At 28.9% G+C, this 21,192-nt stretch overlaps 1 protein-coding gene and 1 long non-coding RNA gene across 2 annotated transcripts in view; both read left to right on the forward strand.

Annotated features, from left to right (window-relative positions):
- The window catches only part of FBXO11 (F-box protein 11), a 21,985-nt gene extending 7,788 nt beyond the window's left edge, over positions 1-14,197 (forward strand). Inside the window, exons 3-7 of the mRNA XM_075313107.1 lie at positions 2,105-3,780; positions 3,841-4,021; positions 4,090-4,430; positions 4,503-5,236; positions 12,613-14,197. Coding sequence (XP_075169222.1) covers positions 2,105-3,780; positions 3,841-4,021; positions 4,090-4,430; positions 4,503-5,236; positions 12,613-12,742 — 3,062 coding nt within the window. The 3' untranslated portion in view covers positions 12,743-14,197. The remainder of the gene's footprint in view (positions 1-2,104; positions 3,781-3,840; positions 4,022-4,089; positions 4,431-4,502; positions 5,237-12,612) is intronic.
- Positions 8,636-10,198, forward strand: LOC142219600 (uncharacterized). Its single transcript, XR_012717654.1, has 3 exons — positions 8,636-9,441; positions 9,675-9,887; positions 9,954-10,198. It is a non-coding gene; the product is annotated as an uncharacterized LOC142219600 (long non-coding RNA).
- Positions 14,198-21,192: the final 6,995 nt, after the last annotated feature.

A 21,192-nucleotide genomic window follows, 5' to 3' on the forward strand; every position in this document is an offset into this window, starting at 1 on the left:
CAGCAAAGGTAACAAAATTCAAAAATAGAATATAGTTCGAGAGCTAAATTAATTTCAATTTACATACGAGTATGAATTAAATATTGATTTTGTTCGTGAGCGTGATTTTGCGGAAATTTTATTCACGCACACTCACGAACCGATTTTATTTCTCACGCACGCTCACGCACGACATATTCATTTTAGCCCCATTCACGAGAGTTTCTTCAAATTTTGTTAACGACTCACGTGATTTTCGTGTCACGTGTCACGAAAATTTCGTGTCAGGCGCACACCTCTAATTTATATTAAAAAAAAAAACAAAAATATAAAACAATGAATTCTATTATAAACTAAAAAATTATTGTTTAAAAACAAGTAAGGAAAGTCGGGAGGGGCCGACTATATTATACCCTGCACCACTTTGTAGATCTAAATTTTCGATACCATATCACATCCGTCAAATGTGTTGGGGGTTATATATAAATGTTTGTCCCAAATACATACATTTAAATATCACTCGATCTGGACAGAATTTGATAGACTTCTACAAAATCTATAAACTCAAAATTTAAGTCGGCTAATGCACTAGGGTGGAACACAATGTTAGTAAAAAAACTTCGCAGAAATTTATTTATGATTTATCGCTCGACATATATGTATTAGAAGTTTAGGAAAAATAGAGTCATTTTTACAACTTTTCGACTAAGCAGTGGCGACTTTACAAGGAAAATGTTGGTATTTTGACCATTTTTGTCGAAATCAGAAAAACATATATATGGGAGATATATCAAAATCTGAACCGATTTCAACCAAATTTGGCATGCATAGCTACAATGCTAATTCTACTCCCTCTGTAAAATTTCAACTAAATCGGAGCAAAAAATTGGCCTCTGTGGTCATATGAGTGTAAATCGGGCGAAAGCTATATATGGGAGATATATCTAAATCTGAACCGATTTTAAACAAATTTGGCGCGCATAGCTACAATGCTAATTCTACTCCCTCTGCAAAATTTCAACTAAATCGGTGCAAAAAATTGGCATCTGTGGTCATATGAGTGTAAATTGGGCGAAAGCTATATATGGTAGCTATATCTAAATCTGAACCGATTTCAACCAAATTTGGCACGCATAGCTACAATGCTAATTCTACTCCCTTTGCAAAATTTCAATTAAATCGGAGTAAAAGGTTGGCCACTGTGGTTATATGAGTGTAAATCGGGCGAACGATATATATGGGAGCTATATCTAAATCTGAACCGATTTCAATAAAATCAATAGGATTCTATTCTGAGCCAAAACACATATTTGTGCCAAAAAAACATATCAAAAAAACATATCAAAAAAACATATCAAAAAACATATGAAAAAAACATATCAAAAAAGCGGTTCCAAAACAAAAATGCGGTTCCAAAAAAAAACATATGAAAAAGCGGTTCCAAAAAAAAACATATCAAAAAAGCGGTTCCAAATCAAAAAAGCGGTTCCAAAAAAAAACATATCAAAAAAACATATGAAAAAACATATCAAAAAAGCGGTTCCAAAAAAAAAACATATGAAAAAAGCGGTTCCAAAAAAAAAAACATACATCAAAAGTCGACCTTTCAATAATCGCATAAGTTAGAAGTCATATTTTTTTCAAAATTCTAAAGTTATGGAAAAGTCGAAAAGTTATGGAAAAGTAGAAAAAGGTAATACGTTTTTTGATAATTCCAAATTTTGATGTTTTGATTCCGATAATAATACCAGTTCTCAAGAATTATTAGCCATAATTTGTTTTGTTTTTACAAGATTTGGCTAACCATACTCCAGAAAATATTCCCTAAAATTATAAAAAAAATTATATATTTTTTGATGAAAAAATCAACTTAGGGTAAAAAAAGCCGGATGTTAATCTTTCATATTTTTAGTTCAACATTTCTGTTTTAAAATTTCTGATTGTAAAATTACCTTCCATCTGTAGACTTTATGAAAAATTATACACAAATGTGGCCTTACTTGCTTATTGTATTGTCTTGAATAAATAAATAAATAAATTATGAAGATTTCATTTAAATATATTTTTTAGATGGGACACTTGCGAGAAACTAAAAAAATCCATTGTATTGTATTTTCTCGAATAGGTTTTTTGTCCGGCATAAGTACGGCAGCTTCAACGTCTTCAGCTTCTACGTCATCCTCGTCTTCATCAACCTCTAATGCTTGCGTTCATCAGTCGCCCTATGATCTACGCAGTAAACTGCCTACAAGTAGCAGTCAGGATCCACAGTGGTCCACATCAGCAGTATTGCCATCAAGTTCTAGCAACACATCCGCCAACAACACCTCCCCCAACCCATCATGCTCTCACACTTCACACAGTCACAACTCATCCATGACAGGTGTCATTGTTGGACCTTCATCATCAACGTCGTCGTCGTCTAGCTCAAATTTGATTTGCACTAGCAACAATAATACGGCTACCACATCTTCCACTGCTGTTATTCACGCACCTTCAACAAATGCATCGTTCCCGGTGAACAATGCCCATACAACTGGAGCTCCTCTCACACACCCGCCAACTGTACACAGTTCAATACCGCAACAGCATTGCAGTGCTCTGCCCATTGGGGGATCGGATGCCAATAGTTTTATGTTGCCAGCTCGTAAAAGGTCGCGTCGCTTGTACACAGTAAATGTCGATACGGCTTTGCTATCACCGCCCAGTCTAGGAGGAGGGGGCAACAACTTTCTTGGACCCTCAGCTGCCCAGTATTTGCAATATGAATTGCCCGATGAAGTGCTGCTAGCTATATTTTCCTATCTGCTGGAACAAGATCTATGCCGTCTGGCACAAGTATGTAAACGTTTCAATACCATTGCCAACGACACCGAGCTCTGGAAACGTTTGTATCAGTCGGTCTTTGAATATGACCTGCCCTTGTTCAATCCGGAAATTTGTAAATTTGTTTTCGAGAAACCCGAAGAATCGGAGTATTCAAATGCTTGGAAGGAAAGTTTCCGTCAACTATACCGGGGTGTGCACGTACGTCCCGGCTACCAAAATAAGAAATATTCTGGTCGTAGTATAGTGTTCTTTGATACCATACAAGCAGCTTTGGATTATCCCGAAGAGAGAGCATCAGGTGTGGGTGGGCCCTCAACGTTGGCGGCTGCCATTAATGCTGGTCTCTCGAATCCTACAGTGGGTGGGGCCAGTGTTAATGCCTTGGCCAATATGTATGAGGACAATGTTCCACCACTCGAACATCCGGGTCCTTTGATATTCCTTCATGCTGGTCATTACAAAGGGGAATATCTTTTCATTGATTCGGATGTGGCCTTAATTGGTGCAGCCGCTGGAAATGTAGCAGAAGCTGTGGTGCTTGAGCGTGAAGCTGGGTCTACAGTCATGTTTGTCGAAGGAGCCAAATATGCCTATGTAGGATATTTAACACTGAAATTCTCACCCGATGTGACCTCAACGGTATCCCATCATAAGCACTATTGCCTCGACATTGGAGAGAACTGTTCGCCCACTGTGGACAATTGTATAATTCGGAGTTCATCTGTGGTGGGAGCGGCTGTATGTGTGGGCGGCGTCAATGCCAATCCAATCATAAGAAATTGTGACATTAGTGATTGCGAGAATGTGGGTCTTTATGTCACGGATTATGCCCAAGGCACCTATGAACACAACGAAATTAGTCGCAATGCCCTTGCTGGAATATGGGTGAAGAATTATGCCTCTCCAATCATGAGAGAAAATCACATACATCATGGCCGTGATGTGGGAATATTTACTTTCGAAAATGGAATGGTAAGTACAGCAGGAGAACCATTCAGATTTTTTATTTAATTTGGAATTTCTTATCCCCAGGGTTATTTCGAAAAGAATGACATCCATAACAATCGAATAGCTGGATTTGAGGTGAAGGCTGGTGCTAATCCCACTGTGGTTAAATGTGAAATACATCATGGCCAAACAGGTGGTATATACGTGCATGAGAATGGTTTGGGTCAGTTCATAGAGAATCGTATACATTCAAATAATTTCGCAGGTGGGTATCAAAAAGATTTTGACGTAGAAAAAATTGACTCTAATGGAATTTTATTTCACTTTTTATAGGAGTTTGGATAACTTCGAATAGCAATCCTACAATAAGGAAAAATGAAATTTACAATGGCCATCAGGGAGGTGTTTATATATTTGGCGAGGGACGTGGTTTAATTGAGCACAATAACATATACGGCAATGCCTTGGCCGGCATACAAATACGCACAAACAGTGATCCCATTGTCCGGCATAATAAAATTCATCATGGCCAACATGGTGGAATTTATGTACACGAGAAGGGTCAAGGTCTCATCGAGGAGAACGAAGTATATTCAAATACATTAGCTGGTGTATGGATTACTACGGGAAGTACACCAGTTTTAAGGCGGAATCGTATACATTCCGGTAAACAGGTAAGACAAAGAAATTTTAGTGTTGATGGCTTTGATGATTTCTGAAATTCATCTGTACTTCTCCATTCCAAGGTTGGTGTTTATTTCTATGACAATGGTCATGGTAAACTGGAAGACAACGATATTTTCAATCATTTGTATTCGGGTGTACAAATACGGACCGGCAGCAATCCAGTGATACGAGGAAATAAAATCTGGGGTGGTCAAAACGGTGGTGTTCTTGTCTATAATGGCGGTTTGGGCCTATTGGAACAAAATGAAATCTTCGATAATGCTATGGCTGGTGTTTGGATAAAGACTGATTCGAATCCCACCTTAAAACGTAATAAAATTTATGATGGTCGTGATGGTGGCATTTGTATATTCAATGGCGGCAAAGGTATACTCGAAGAGAATGATATTTTCCGCAATACCCAGGCCGGAGTTTTGATATCAACACAATCGCATCCCATATTGAGGCGTAATCGTATCTATGATGGACAAGCAGCTGGTGTGGAGATAACAAATAATGCTACTGCCACCTTAGAGTATAATCAAATATTTAAGAATAAATTTGGTGGTTTATGTTTGGCCAGCGGTGTTCAACCCATAACACGGGGTAATCAAATATTCAACAACGAAGATGAGGTTGAGAAGGCCGTGTCTGGCGGTCAATGCCTATATAAAATAAGCAGCTATACGTCATTTCCTATGCACGATTTTTATAGATGTCAAACCTGCAATACAACAGATCGCAATGCCATCTGTGTAAATTGTATAAAAAATTGTCATGCTGGGCATGATGTGGAATTTATAAGACATGATCGGTAAGTAAAGAATTTTTAAGCAAATCTCTTAGTGCCCAGTACCTGTTCAAAGAGGTTACAATTTGGAGTGGGAGTAAGGAATTTTAAATTGGGTGGTTAAGGGGGACCAGCTGACTAAGAGTTGTGCATGGGAATGAAATTTCAATTACGCACACGTTGCATAATTTTTACTTAGGGAATCAATTACAATTTTTATGGTAAGAATTCGCGCGCATACTCCATATCTACTTCGGTTGAGCTATTCACGACAGTTTTCAAAAGTGACCACACTTTATTGATATTAGATTCAGCTCAGCGTATTCTGTTAACAGCGTTCATTTTTTGACAAAATGTTCTATAGAAATAAAATATTGACAAAATATTCTATAGAAATAAAATTTGGACAAAATTTTCTATAGAAATAAAATTTGGAAAAAATTTTCTATAGAAATAAAATTTTGACAAAATTTTGTCAACTTTCTATAGAAATAAAATTTTGTCTTAATTTTCTATAGAAATAAAATTTTGACAAAATTTTCTGTAGAAATAAAATTTTGACAAAATTTTCTATAGAAATAAAATTTTGACAAAATTTTCTATAGAAATAAAATTTTGACAAAATTTTCTATAGAAATAAAATTATGACAAAATTTTCTATAGAAATAAAATTTTGAAAACATTTTCTATTGACAGAAAATTTTGACAAAATTTTCTATAGAAATAAAATTTTGTCTTAATTTTCTATAAAAATAAAATTTTATCTTAATTTTCTATAGAAATAAAATTTTGTCTTAATTTTCTATAGAAATAAAATTTTGACAAAATTTTCTATAGAAACAAAATTTTGAGAAAATTTTCTATAGAAATAAAATTTTGACAAAATTTTCTATAGAAATAAAATTTTGACAAATTTTCTATAGAAAAAAATGACAAAATTTTATACAGATATAAAATGTTGATAAAGTTTTCTATAGAAATAAAATTTTGTCTTAATTTTCTATAAAAATAACATTTTGTCTTAATTTTCTATAGAAATAAAATTTTGACAAAATTTTCTATAGAAATAAAATTTTGAAAAAATTTTGACAAAATTTTCTATAGAAATAAAATTTTGTCTTAATTTTCTATAAAAATAAAATTTTGACAAAATTTTCTATAGAAATAAAATTTTGACAAAATTTTCTATAGAAATAAAATTTTCTATAGAAATAAAATGTTGTCTTAATTTTCTATAAAAATAAAATTTTATCTTAATTTTCTATAGAAATAAAATTTTGTCTTAATTTTCTATAGAAATAAAATTTTGTCTTAATTTTCTATAGAAATAAAATTTTGACAAAATTTTCTATAGGAATAGAAAAAAATGACAAAATTTTATACAGAAATCAAATGTTGATGAAATTTTCTACTGAAATAAAATTTTGCCTTAATTTTCTATAGAAATAAAATTTTGACAAAATTTTCTATAGAAATAAAATTTTGACAAAATTTTCTATAGAAATAAAATTATGACAAAATTTTCTATAGAAATAAAATTTTGAAAACATTTTCTATTGACAGAAAATTTTGACAAAATTTTCTATAGAAATAAAATTTTGTCTTAATTTTCTATAAAAATAAAATTTTATCTTAATTTTCTATAGAAATAAAATTTTGTCTTAATTTTCTATAGAAATAAAATTTTGACAAAATTTTCTATAGAAACAAAATTTTGAGAAAATTTTCTATAGAAATAAAATTTTGACAAAATTTTCTATAGAAATAAAATTTTGACAAATTTTCTATAGAAAAAAATGACAAAATTTTATACAGATATAAAATGTTGATAAAGTTTTCTATAGAAATAAAATTTTGTCTTAATTTTCTATAAAAATAACATTTTGTCTTAATTTTCTATAGAAATAAAATTTTGACAAAATTTTCTATAGAAATAAAATTTTGAAAAAATTTTGACAAAATTTTCTATAGAAATAAAATTTTGTCTTAATTTTCTATAAAAATAAAATTTTGACAAAATTTTCTATAGAAATAAAATTTTGACAAAATTTTCTATAGAAATAAAATTTTCTATAGAAATAAAATGTTGTCTTAATTTTCTATAAAAATAAAATTTTATCTTAATTTTCTATAGAAATAAAATTTTGTCTTAATTTTCTATAGAAATAAAATTTTGTCTTAATTTTCTATAGAAATAAAATTTTGACAAAATTTTCTATAGGAATAGAAAAAAATGACAAAATTTTATACAGAAATCAAATGTTGATGAAATTTTCTACTGAAATAAAATTTTGCCTTAATTTTCTATAGAAATAAAATTTTGACAAAATTTTCTATAGAAATAAAATTTTGACAAAATTTTCTATAGAAATAAAATTTTGCCAAAATTTTCTATAGAAATAAAATTTTGACAAAATTTTCTATAGAAATAAAATTTTGACAAAATTTTCTATAGAAATAAAATTTTGACAAAATTTTCTATAGAAATAAAATTTTCACAAAATTTTCTATAGAAATAAAATTTTCACAAAATTTTCTATAGAAATAAAATTTTGACAAAATTTTCTATAGAAATAAAATGTTGACAAAAGTTTCTATAGAAAAAAAAAAATTTGACAAAATTTTCTATAGAAATAAAATTTGACAAAATTTTCTATAGAAATAAAATTTTGACAAAATTTTCTATAGAAATAAAATTGTGTCTTAATTTTCTATATAAATAAAATTGTGTCTTAATTTTCTATATAAATAAAATTTTGTCTTAATTTTCTATAAAATAAAATTTTGTCTTAATTTTCTATAGAAACAAAATTTTGTCTTAATTTTCTATAGAAATAAAATGTTGTCTTAATTTTCTATAAAAATAAAATTTTGTCTTAATTTTCTATAGAAATAAAATTTTGCCTTAATTTTCTATAGAAATAAAATTTTGACAAAATTTTCTGTAGAAATAAAATTTTGCCTTAATTTTCTATAGAAATAAAATTTTGACAAAATTTTCTATAGAAATAAAATTTTGACAAAATTTTCTATAGAAATAAAATTTTGACAAAATTTTCTATAGAAATAAAATTTTGACAAAATTTTCTATAGAAATAAAATTTTGACAAAATTTTCTATAGAAATAAAATTTTGATAAAATTTTCTATAGAAATAAAATGTTGTCTTAATTTTCTATAAAAATAAAATTTTATCTTAATTTTCTATAGAAATAAAATTTTGTCTTAATTTTCTATAGAAATAAAATTTTGTCTTAATTTTCTATAGAAATAAAATTTTGACAAAATTTTCTATAGGAATAGAAAAAAATGACAAACCCGTGTAAAAATTGAGAGATCTAATCATGTCTAATAATATCAAAGTATATATAATTATATCTGCTCAGATATGGTTGTAGATATAAATAGATCTACGGAGATATGTTATGTATAGTGTTATATATGATTAGATCTGATTCAAGATCTAATTATATATGTTGTTATATATATTTATATCAGTCATATCTGGTAAGATCTAATTGTATATCTTCATATATGACATCATATCTAATTATATATACTATATATAGCACCATATCTAATTATATATATATCGCATTAAATCATGAACCAGTTCTGTAACACGGATAAAAAACTATTTGTATATGTTTGTGTTTAAAAATAATGTGTTTGTTACGAGAATATTAACGTGATATACTTGGTTACAAGCACGTATGTTTGGTCGCACATCAAAACAAGTGGTAAACATAACCAAACAATCTTTATATGTTGCGACAGTTTCAAGAAAACCTTTTAAATATCATTTTAAAGTGTCTTCATAAAATGCTTAACTTTCAGACACAACTGTCTTTTTGTTTTCAAAAATGTCACCCCATAACTATCACCATTAGCAACGCCTGTGTTACTAAATTTGAAAAATATATATATATCAAATATTTGATAATGCGAGTTTGATATTTTTATTTCATATAAAAATCTAATATCTTCTCATAACTACGTCCAGTGACGAGGTAAGTTTTGTGTTTTGTTATTATCTATATATAAATATAAAAATAAATGGTTTTTCTTTCAGGAAAATGAAATTGAGTTTCTGCAAAAGAACATAAGAGAGACGGAGGATCAACTAGAAGCTCTAAAACAAAGCCAGGCTTTACCAGAAATTACGGTAGAGCAATCCGTCCAATGTAGTGATGATGAGGAGAGTTTCTTGGCAGCAATTTTGATGAAAAGGTAAGTATCAAGAGCAAATCTAATAGTTGTCAAAAGTGTTTTGTTGGACCTACTTTTACTTTTTTTGAAACAATGAATTTAGACAAAATTATATATTTTGCAATGCTCTGGATGCTTCCCATCCATAGGTTGATAAGATTTGATAGAAATATAAATGTTTTGTGGAATAATGAATAAAATGATTTCAACATAACCATGAATAATTAAGTAATTTTATTTTTGTTTCTTTACAGATTATATGTTTTGGGAATAACATATATTGTCGTGCCATCATTCACAACATGGCATTGGGGACGTCCCGCAAGGCTTCGCATGTGGCTCGCAAGTTGCTGGAAGGCGTATTCAAGTTGCTGGAAGGCGTGGACAACCCCCAAGGGCACAGGGTTTGGAGAGACAGTTAGAACCCGTTTTTGCCCTAAATTACAGGGCCAGAGAAGCTATTGTTGGTAAGTATACCCTTATACCAAATCTATAAATTTCAAATTAACTGATAAATCTTTTTCTGTCTTTAGATTTTTGATTCCGGGTTGCGAAAGAGCGGAATTGGGAGCCAAAATCGAAAAAAAAACGTCGAGAGGGCAATGTCCCAACGTCTTGGCGAGATCAAACGACAAAAGTAGTAAATAGACCACTATTGTTTGTTTTTTGTTTTTAATGAATTCTAAAACTTAAGTTATTTAACATACATAAAATGTACGATCTCAATAGTAATTTAAATAATACAGTTTTACCATTATTAATATAGTATATTATATAATTCGTTTTATTAAATAGGGTAATATTATATGTAACGGGGAAGTGTTACAATTTGTAGATAAAATTATATATAATTATATATATTAACATCTAATTATATCAGATTAGATATAATTAGATGTGGGCCAAATTTGAGATCTGGTCAGATCTAACTCCTTTAGAATTAGATCTGATCAGATATTACCATTTTTCGGATCTGACCATATCTGCCTAGATATACTACCGTATCTAATCAGATATGGCGGCAGATCTAATAATATCTGGTCAGATCCACCAATTTTTACACGGGAAATTTTATTGTTTTGAGTAGTATTTAAAATGTTGATTTAAGTAACTGTATAAGGCCTTTGTAAGGCTTAGGTACATATGAAATAAAAATAAATTAAATTAAATTAAGAAATCAAATGTTGATGAAATTTTCTATTGAAATAAAATTTTGCCTTAATTTTCTATAGAAATAAAATTTTGACAAAATTTTCTATAGAAATAAAATTTTGACAAAATTTTCTATAGAAATAAAATTTTGACAAAATTTTCTATAGAAATAAAATGTTGACAAAATTTTCTATAGAAAAAAAATTTTGACAAAATTTTCTATAGAAATAAAATTTGACAAAATTTTCTATAGAAATAAAATTTTGACAAAATTTTCTATAGAAATAAAATTTTGACAAAATTTTCTATAGAAATAAAATTTTGACAAAATTTTCTATAGAAATAAAATGTTGTCTTAATTTTCTATAAAAATAAAATTTTGTCTTAATTTTCTATAGAAATAAAATTTTGTCTTAATTTTCTATAGAAATAAAATGTTGTCTTAATTTTCTATAAAAATAAAATTTTGTCTTAATTTTCTATAGAAATAAAATTTTGTCTTAATTTTCTATAGAAATAAAATTTTGTCTTAATTTTCTATAGAAATAAAATTTTGTCTTAATTTTCTATAGAAATAAAATTTTGTCTTAATTTTCTACAGAAATAAAATTTTGACATAATTTTCTATAGAAATAAAATTTTGTCTTAATTTTCTATAGAAATAAAATTTTGACATAATTTTCTATAGAAATAAAATTTTGACATAATTTTCTAAAGAAATAAAATTTTGACATAATTTTCTATAGAAATAAAATTTTGACATGATTTTCTATAGAAATAAAATTTTGTCTTAATTTTCTATAGAAATAAAATTTTGTCTTAATTTTCTATAGAAATAAAATTTTGACATAATTTTCTATAGAAATAAAATGTTGTCTTAATTTTCTATAAAAATAAAATTTTATCTTAATTTTCTATAGAAATAAAATTTTGTCTTAATTTTCTATAGAAATAAAATTTTGTCTTAATTTTCTATAGAAATAAAATTTTGACAAAATTTTCTATAGGAATAGAAAAAAATGACAAAATTTTATACAGAAATCAAATGTTGATGAAATTTTCTATTGAAATAAAATTTTGCCTTAATTTTCTATAGAAATAAAATTTTGACAAAATTTTCTATAGAAATAAAATTTTGACAAAATTTTCTATAGAAATAAAATTTTGACAAAATTTTCTATAGAAATAAAATTTTGACAAAATTTTCTATAGAAATAAAATGTTGACAAAATTTTCTATAGAAAAAAAATTTTGACAAAATTTTCTATAGAAATAAAATTTGACAAAATTTTCTATAGAAATAAAATTTTGACAAAATTTTCTATAGAAATAAAATTTTGTCTTAATTTTCTATATAAATAAAATTTTGTCTTAATTTTCTATAAAATAAAATTTTGTCTTAATTTTCTATAGAAATAAAATTTTGTCTTAATTTTCTATAGAAATAAAATGTTGTCTTAATTTTCTATAAAAATAAAATTTTGTCTTAATTTTCTATAGAAATAAAATTTTGTCTTAATTTTCTATAGAAATAAAATGTTGTCTTAATTTTCTATAAAAATAAAATTTTGTCTTAATTTTCTATAGAAATAAAATTTTGTCTTAATTTTCTATAGAAATAAAATTTTGTCTTAATTTTCTATAGAAATAAAATTTTGTCTTAATTTTCTATAGAAATAAAATTTTGTCTTAATTTTCTATAGAAATAAAATTTTGACATAATTTTCTATAGAAATAAAATTTTGACATAATTTTCTAAAGAAATAAAATTTTGACATAATTTTCTATAGAAATAAAATTTTGACATGATTTTCTATAGAAATAAAATTTTGTCTTAATTTTCTATAGAAATAAAATTTTGTCTTAATTTTCTATAGAAATAAAATTTTGACATAATTTTCTATAGAAATAAAATTTTGACAAAATTTTCTATAGAAATAAATTTTTGACAAAATTTTCTATAGAAATAATTTCCATAATTTAAGTTTATTTACTTTTGATTAATTTTTTAAACTATAATTATTTTTGTTTTTCTTACAGTTTCTTCTGTGATTGCGGTGCCGGCACCCTATCAAATCAGTGTCAGTTGCAGGGAGAGCCTACACAAGATACCGATACACTCTACGATTCAGCGGCGCCCATGGAATCCCATACACTTATGGTAAATTAACTAGAACTTTAAAATATTTCCCTCATAAAATGAAAGGCGAAAATGACTGTAGTCCAAGCAATTATGTATTTCATAAATCTATCATTGTCTAAATATCCTTCTCCCAACACAAAATCGTAGATATTGAGGAAAAATAAGAAGCAAAACAAATTACTTCAAGTTATTTAATTGTTGCTATATCTCTCTCTACATATATATACAACACATATGTACAGTCTAAGCATATATATGTATGGGCACAATGTCACATGCATATAATGATGATCCATCGACATATGTATTCGGGCACTCTCAAGAAATAATAGTCTCTTAAGTATGTATCTTCCTTTTAGAAGTAGTTGCATATAAATATTTTTAAAAACAAAACTAGCTTATTTTACATTTTATGTTGAATGTAGTACTTATGGAAAAGTTACTGATTATTTTGCTGCTATTATTATTATTATTACTATTACTACTACTGCTAATACTACCACATGCCACACAATACCATATACATATATACAAAATTTCGTAAGTGTATTACATGAAATTTATTTCTCTCGAATTTAGAATGATTATAACCAAAAAAACAGTATTTACCTTCTATTCTTCGATATACACTCATATAAATACCTTCGTACTTTACTTTCCCCATCCACATCCATAATAGATTTTATATAAAATAACATTCATGTTGCCACAGAGTAAGAGAGTTATTTTTCTGAATACAATAGTTTTACAATTTGATTTGGGGCAAATATATATTTATTGCATTATCTAATAGAAGTCTTGATGTTTATTTTAATAACAGAGTTTAAAAATTATAAAAAAAAACATACGCAGTTCATATGTTCGACCGAAGTCGATAACGAATATTAATTTTTCTGTTTAATTTCTGAAACGTATATAACACATTAGAGCTCGACCGAAGAAGGATCGTCATCGGAATTCGTCGGAATACTTAACGTTGGTTTCATCAACGGTTTTCGTGCAAAAATATCCATTTCGATCGAGCTCTAATATATACCATCCACTATCAACGTAACAACTGCGAATTTAAAAAAAAAAAATGGTACATGTCAGTCGCAATTAAAATGCGCATTTTCGGAGAGTTTACCTTCTAGTGAATATGTTCATTGAGATATTTTGGGTGGAATACGTGAACGCCTAAATGCATCATAGTACAATATAAAGTAAAAGTGCTTACAAATATCATATCGATGCCCTCATTACAGAGTACGCTATATCGACTTAGCATGTTTTGATGGAGTTCGCTGTTTTTTATTCGGCTTAATGTGAATTGCATCCTGTCAAAAGTTCGAATTTATTGGACAAAAGTTATGGTTAATATTGTACTTAGCCTGTGACTAAAGTTTTAAAAAAATGTCCAATCCAATCCAAGGGCAAAAAGCTTTGTTCGGTCTAAAGTGGTCGAAGTCATTTTTAGCCATGCTCTATTATCACTATTTTGAGTTGGTACATACTAAAAAATATATATATATATATATAAAATATGATTTTAAGACGGAAAATAGGGGAATTTCTATCTTATAAGTGTTTTGAGAAATTTCAAAAAACAAAACTTTGAACTTGTTTCCTGCAAAATTCACTTTTCAAACTTAGCGTACTTTGGAATGTAGACATCGATATTGGAAATGTAAACTTGATTGTTAGTATACACTAAAAAAAATTTTTGGAAGTTGTTCTAAAGGCACCACTTTAAAAGCACTTCCAAAGATGTTCTTTATTTGAACTATACAGGAAGTTCTTTTAATATAAGTTTTTATAACTCGCTTTTTTCAAATAGGCTAAAAAGAGAGGAAGAATTAAAATTATTTAAATTTTGTGGAAAAAATGCTAAATCTACTCTAGAAAAATTTCGAATTTTTGAAAACATTTAAAGTCAAACGTTTCCAACATAAAAAATTATAAAAATTATTAATTTTGCAATATATCGAAAAATTTTTTAATTCACATCCACAACACTGAATTCGGATGACACCTTAAATGATGGAAATTCAGAGCAACGATTGTTGAAATGTCCTAAATCCGTCCTATGACAAGTCCATATTAAATTCATCGTTTCTGCGACAATTTTGTACCAAACGAACGGATCCAAAAAGTACATTTTCACTATTTTTTTGGCGAAGTTTTTTTTTGTTGGGGATATTAGCTTAAAAAATAAAGGAAGACAAAAATTAATTAAATTACCTCCACTAAGGATACGATTTAAAAATTTGAGTTTGGTGGTTCCAATAAGACCAAAATATCATTCGACCAAAATCTTGGCCAGAATATTAATAACCATATATTATATATATATATATTAATTAGGGAATTTTACGAATTAAGGTAGAATTACATACCATGCGTACAACGCGTCCGATCATTGAAGAGTTGAAATTTCTCTTTGAAATCAAAAGCTTGAATAGTCTGCCGCAAACAGAAAAAAATCAACCCTTCAATCAACGCACGGATTGACGCATGGTGTGTAATTAATTCAACCTTTAGGGAATTTTGGACTTGTCTTAAAAAAAAAAAACGATCCCTATATGCCCAGGAAATAACATTGGAAGATCTATTAGTAAAGGATATATGCCAAAAAATCCGCATATAATAAAAAAATTGCAAATTATTCGAATAATCAATTTCGAATATTAAAATTAGAGAAAAAATGTTTCAGAGTCAGAATAAAACGATTTTCTTTCTGTTAAAATTAGATTCGATTAATTTGGTTAGACACCAAAGTCGATGATTTCGCCTAATATCAAAAATAAAGTGAACAAAAAATTTTTTTTTTTAGTATTTTCAATGGAAATTTGCCAATTTAATATATGTGAGCCTGAAATAAAGTGGGCTGCCACTTCAACCTAACCTAATTTAATGCCAACGCCATTAAATTAGGTTAAAATTGGAGTTTCCATTCCAATTTTAATAAATTGGAATGGAAACTACCAAATAGGACCATCTATTAAAAAAATTTTGTATTATTATTTTTTTTTTCGTTGATAATTCCTAACAATAAAATTAGATTTTTCCTTTTAAAATTAAATGTTTGTTATGAAAATCGTTTGAACCGGTTATTTATTTCACAAAACACTGCCCATTGATGTTGGAAAAAGTCCGGGTTTTTTTAACCGAGAAATCGAAGTTTAAAAAATCCCGTTTTTTATAACGATTTTTATTTCGTGCTTTCGATTGCAGTGTGAACGTAGTTAAACACGGTTGCCTCAATTGTTGGAATTGCGCTAAAAATGGAAGATTTTTTACTGTTTCTTTGATTGCTACACACAAAAAAAATTTCTGATTCAATCACGAAATTAATTGATCCAATTAATTTTTTTTGAAATGTCTTCAATCACAGAAATGATTGTATCAATTAAAAAATTTATTGGCAGTCAATTAAAAAATTAGTGGTATCAATTAAAAAATTAATTGATACCACTAATTTGTGCGATTGATTTTTATTTGAATTAAAAAATTTTTTGATTCAATTAAATTTTTAATTGAATATTTTTTAAAACTCAATTAAGATTTTAATTGGAAAATTTTCGTGAAATTTTTTTCTGTGTGCAATTTTTGATATTTTGGTATGTTTTGCAAAATATTCCACTCCAACTACACACAAAAAAAAATTCTGATTCAATCACAAAGTTAATTGATCCAATTAATTTTTTAATTGAAATGTCTTCAATCATAGAAATGATTGTATCAATTAAAAAATTTATTGGCAGTCAATTAAAAAATTCATTGATACTATTAATTTCGTGAATTTTTTTTCTGTGTAAGAGATACTTCACAAAAATTATAAAAATAATTTTCTATAGAAATAAAATTTGACAAAATATTCTATAGAAATAAAAATTTCTACAGAAATAACATTTTTCTATAGAAATGAAATTTAGCAAAATAAGATTTTTTGTTTGATATTTTTTTGGATAAAATTTTCTCCAAATTTTGGTAGATTATTTTTGGCTCGAGTGGAAAACATGAGTTTGGCGGTATCTAGCATAGTGTTGTCACTGATTTCAGTCGCCACCGACCCTTTTTGTCGACTAATTTCGACTCAAATTTAGCCGCCAAATTAATGAAAAATATCGATTTAAATCAGAAAAAATATGTTAATAATTGTCGTATTTTTTTTGCCAAAACTCTGAACCTTTCACACACAATCAATCAATTTCTAGCTGCTATAATAATTTTGCAAAAATTTAGCTCAGAAAATTTGAATGAAATGTAAATTTGATTGTACAATTGGTTGTACAACTAATCTCATTACCATTCGAATACAGAGAATGAAGCCGCCGAGTTGCGCTGCTGATTTCAGTCGCCGCCGACCATTTTTTGCCAGTCAACGCTGCCGCCCAGTATGTCGATTCATCTCGACTCAAATTTAGCCGCCAAATTAATGAAAAATATCGATTTATCGCCGCCGAGTCGCGCCGACCATTTTTGCCAGGCGACGCCACCACCGAACATGTCGACTCATCTCGACTCAAATTTAGCCGCCAAATAATCAAAAATATCGATTTAAATCAGAAAAATTTATATATGTAATTGTCGTATATTTTTCAAAATTTTCCAAAAACACAACCAATCATATTCAAGCTGCAATAATAATTTTGCAAAAATTTAGCTCAGAAAATTTGAATGAAAAGTAAATTTGTTTGTAAGATTGGTTGTACAGCTAATCCGCCTCCAAATGGACAAATTTATATCGGCTTAACCGCCGCCGCCGGAAGCAAAAATTTAGTGTCAGCCGCCGCCGACAAAATTGGGTCGGCTTCATTCTCTGTTCGAATAACTTGAAATTGATTTTATAATGGATAACTGTCCGCCACCGAATAGACATACAGTGAAACCTCTGAAAGGTGGACACTCACGTTCGCCTAAATTTTCTCCACATTTGGGAGGTGTCCACTTATGAGAGGTGTCCACTTATGAGAGGTGTCCGGTTTTCAGAGTGTATTTATATCGGCTTAGCCGTCAAGCCACCGCCGCCGGAGTCAAAAATGTAGTTTCAGCCGCCGCCGACAAAAATGGTTCGCGGCTTCATTCTCTGGTTGCCACTGATGTCTAACTTGAAATTGTACAAAACCCCCGTTATAACACTATTTACAAGATTTAATACAACTGTAATCGTTGTCATGTATATTCTTGCACTTTTAATTTAGAGTTTTGTTGAAAAACTCGAACATAATATCCACCTTAAAACTAAAACAAATGTTTCAATGTTTGCTTTTCGGTTTGTAAACAAAGCTCGGCTTTTAAATACGCCAAAGAAAGAAATTTCATTTTTTTGCCAGTGTAAACTCTAGATATTTGTGAAGAGTTGTTGATGCTAAAAATCGAGATTTCGTGCCAAGTGCGAACTACAAACTAGACCGAAGCCGATGTTCGGCAAAAAAAGATATAATCGACCGAAGCCTAATATTTTTCTAAGATTTTTAATTAAAGATTTTTGGAGTTCTTTACTTCAATATTGGCTTATTTTTATTGAACAAAGCCATTAAAAGTAGTAGTGAGTAGTATTTAAAATGTTGTTTTAAGTAACTGTATAAGGCCTTTGTAAGGCTTAGTTACATATGAAAATAAATAAATTAAAAATTAGAGTAAATTAAATAAAAGTAAATTTAGCCTACACAAAAAAAAAAAATCTAATTCAATCACGAAATTAATTGATCCAATTAATTTTTTAATTGAAATATCTTCAATCACGGAAATGATAGTATCAATTAAAAAATTAATTGAAGGTCAATTAAAAAATTAATTGATCCAATTAATAAATTAATTGATACTATTAATTTTGTGATTGATTTTTGTTTGAATTAAAAAATTTGTTGAATCAATTAAATATTTAATTGAATATTATTTAAAATTCAATTAAAATTTTAATTGGAAAAATTTTCGTGAATTTTTTTTTTCTGTGTATGTCGTATAGTATTCTTTTCGATCTTACAGACTTTTAGTATAAAAAAATTCAGTAGTTTTATATTATAAAGAAAAAAGGATTTTTGTACATTTTCTCCATGCCAACTCGATCTTCGTTCGGAAAAAAATACGTCCAGCAATTGTTCGCTGACCATACTTGTCGGTGGAGTGCTTAAATATTTTATTTTATTTGTTATTATTAAATGTTGAAAATGGCAACTCTTCCAAATGTGTTATAGTTGCGTCGCCTAGTAGGCTCCGTAATATCCATTGAATCGATTTCATCTCAAATACTGTTTTTTTTTTCTTACTCTTCTCAATTTTATTAGGCCTGGAGTCATGGCATATTTGTTTTTTGTTTTATATGCCCTGGGTATTTTGACTGGGACAAATCGATATGAAATAAATTATTAAAAAATCACGAAAATTTTTCCAATTAAAGTCTTACCCCCATTTTCATAAAGCTCCGTTAGTGTTCCGTTAACTAACCAACTTTTAAACCATATTATGGACGAAGCTGTCATCTTGTCTTTATATTCCATAGGCCAGTTAGGAAATTAACTGACGAAAAATTTTCAGTTAAAGTTAAACGGAGAGAAGATATTGTCAATTTACTTTCTGTTAACTGGCAGTTAAAGCCTAACGGAGCTACATGAAAATGGCCGTTAATTGAGTTTTAAAAAATATTCAATTAAAAATTGAAACAAAAACATTCATAAAAAGTAATAAGGGTGGCTAAAATTTCAATTTCGATGTTGATTTTGAATAAAACACAAACTATTTAGGAAATTATTGTAATTTTATTTTATTATGATATATTGGTACTACTCAATAATGTATGGAACAAAATATCGGACAAATGGGAGCCGCGACCTCGGTGGCACACCTTCATCCGATGGTCCAAATTTTCGATGACGCTGAGGCATAGTGGAGGTTCTATGCCGTTAATGTGCCGAATTATCTCATCCTTTAGCTCTTGAATTGTTGCTGGCTTATCGATGTACACCTTTTCTTTCAAATAACCCCAAAGAAAAAAGTCCAACGGTATCAAATCACATGATCTTGGCGGCCAATTGACATCGCCATTACGTGAGATAACACGACCATTGAATTTGTTGCGCAAAAGATCCATTGTTTCGTTAGCTGTGTGGCAAGTGGCGCCGTCCTGGGGCCAAATCACCGCATTCGTCATCGAGTTGTGTTTCGTATAGAGAAACATTTCGATCGCAGTCAATTTTTGGATCACCGCATTCGATCGTATTTATTTTGTCTACTACTTTTTTTTACATTGCTATAAACATATGACAATAAGAAATTGGACGCTAGAGAATTTCAAAATAAGTGTTTGTGATCAAAATATGTTATTTCTGAGAAAAAATGTATTATGAATCCAAGTGTTTTTATTTTTTTCCTCGTCTTCGGATTCAGAGGATGAGTACAAAGTGGCATTAATAAGGAAAAATATTCGTGACAAAATCAGTCCTTTAGCATTGCCTGAAGTAAAGTAAGTGATTCTATTTTGACGTGAATGCTTAACTTATTGTGTTTTTAACATCCAGTTTTAAAAGACGTTTTCGTCCGTCAAAAGAAGCTTCGGCCACTGAGCATTCCTTTCTTTGATCCGTTTCCCTAAATCCAAGTAATATTCTTAAATGTTTTTTGCCCAAATAGCCTTTCACTTTTTGTTTACCTTATTTCTGCTCCTAAATCAGAACATACTTCGTTTTCGATAGCATGCTACCTATCGTGTTCAACTTCGAGTAGAAACAATTCGATAACGACTGCTGTGATCCGCGTAAACTACATTACGATGACGAAGTACTCGATTTCGACTGCGGTGATTTGGCCCCTGCTGAAACCACATATCGTCCACATCCATATCTTCCAATTCGGGCCATAAAAAGTTCGTTATCATCTCACGATAGCGAACACCATTCACAGTAACTGCCTGACTAGCCTCATTTTGGAAAAATACGGCCCGATAATGCCGCCAGCCCATAAACCGCACCAAACAGTAGGGTAAGTGCAGCAAATGTGGTATACCTATTTGTTTTTCGAAAACCAAATTTTTTGTTTTTCTTCGACGAGGCTAAGATTTTACCACATTCATTTTACTAGTGTTAGCCATCCACGCAACTATGAGCAAAAAATTAGAAACCCATAATTTCGGATATATTTGCGAATTTATTAAAAAAACACATTAAGCACGGATTATTAAAATGTGCAGGTAATGTGGTACACCATAATGTAGATTTTTTTGTAAAAAAAAAATAAATGCAATACGTGTATCGCAATTGCATACATTTTATGCTTATTTAGTACTCTTCAGTTATTTACATCCGAAAATTAATAAATTTAAAATATATCTTCACACAAAACGAAATGATTAAGAACCACCAAACAAAAACCTTCGAGCACGGGTAAATGTGAATTCTTTCAACTGGCACAAAGAAAGAGTTGCAAAAATCAAATTGATCTTTGATAGCTTCATTTTCTGACAGCCACAATCTATTCAGCTTGGTTTAGTTCTTCGTATG

This window comes from Haematobia irritans, chromosome 1 (assembly GCF_050003625.1).
Source record: "Haematobia irritans isolate KBUSLIRL chromosome 1, ASM5000362v1, whole genome shotgun sequence".
Lineage (NCBI taxonomy): Eukaryota > Metazoa > Arthropoda > Insecta > Diptera > Muscidae > Haematobia > Haematobia irritans.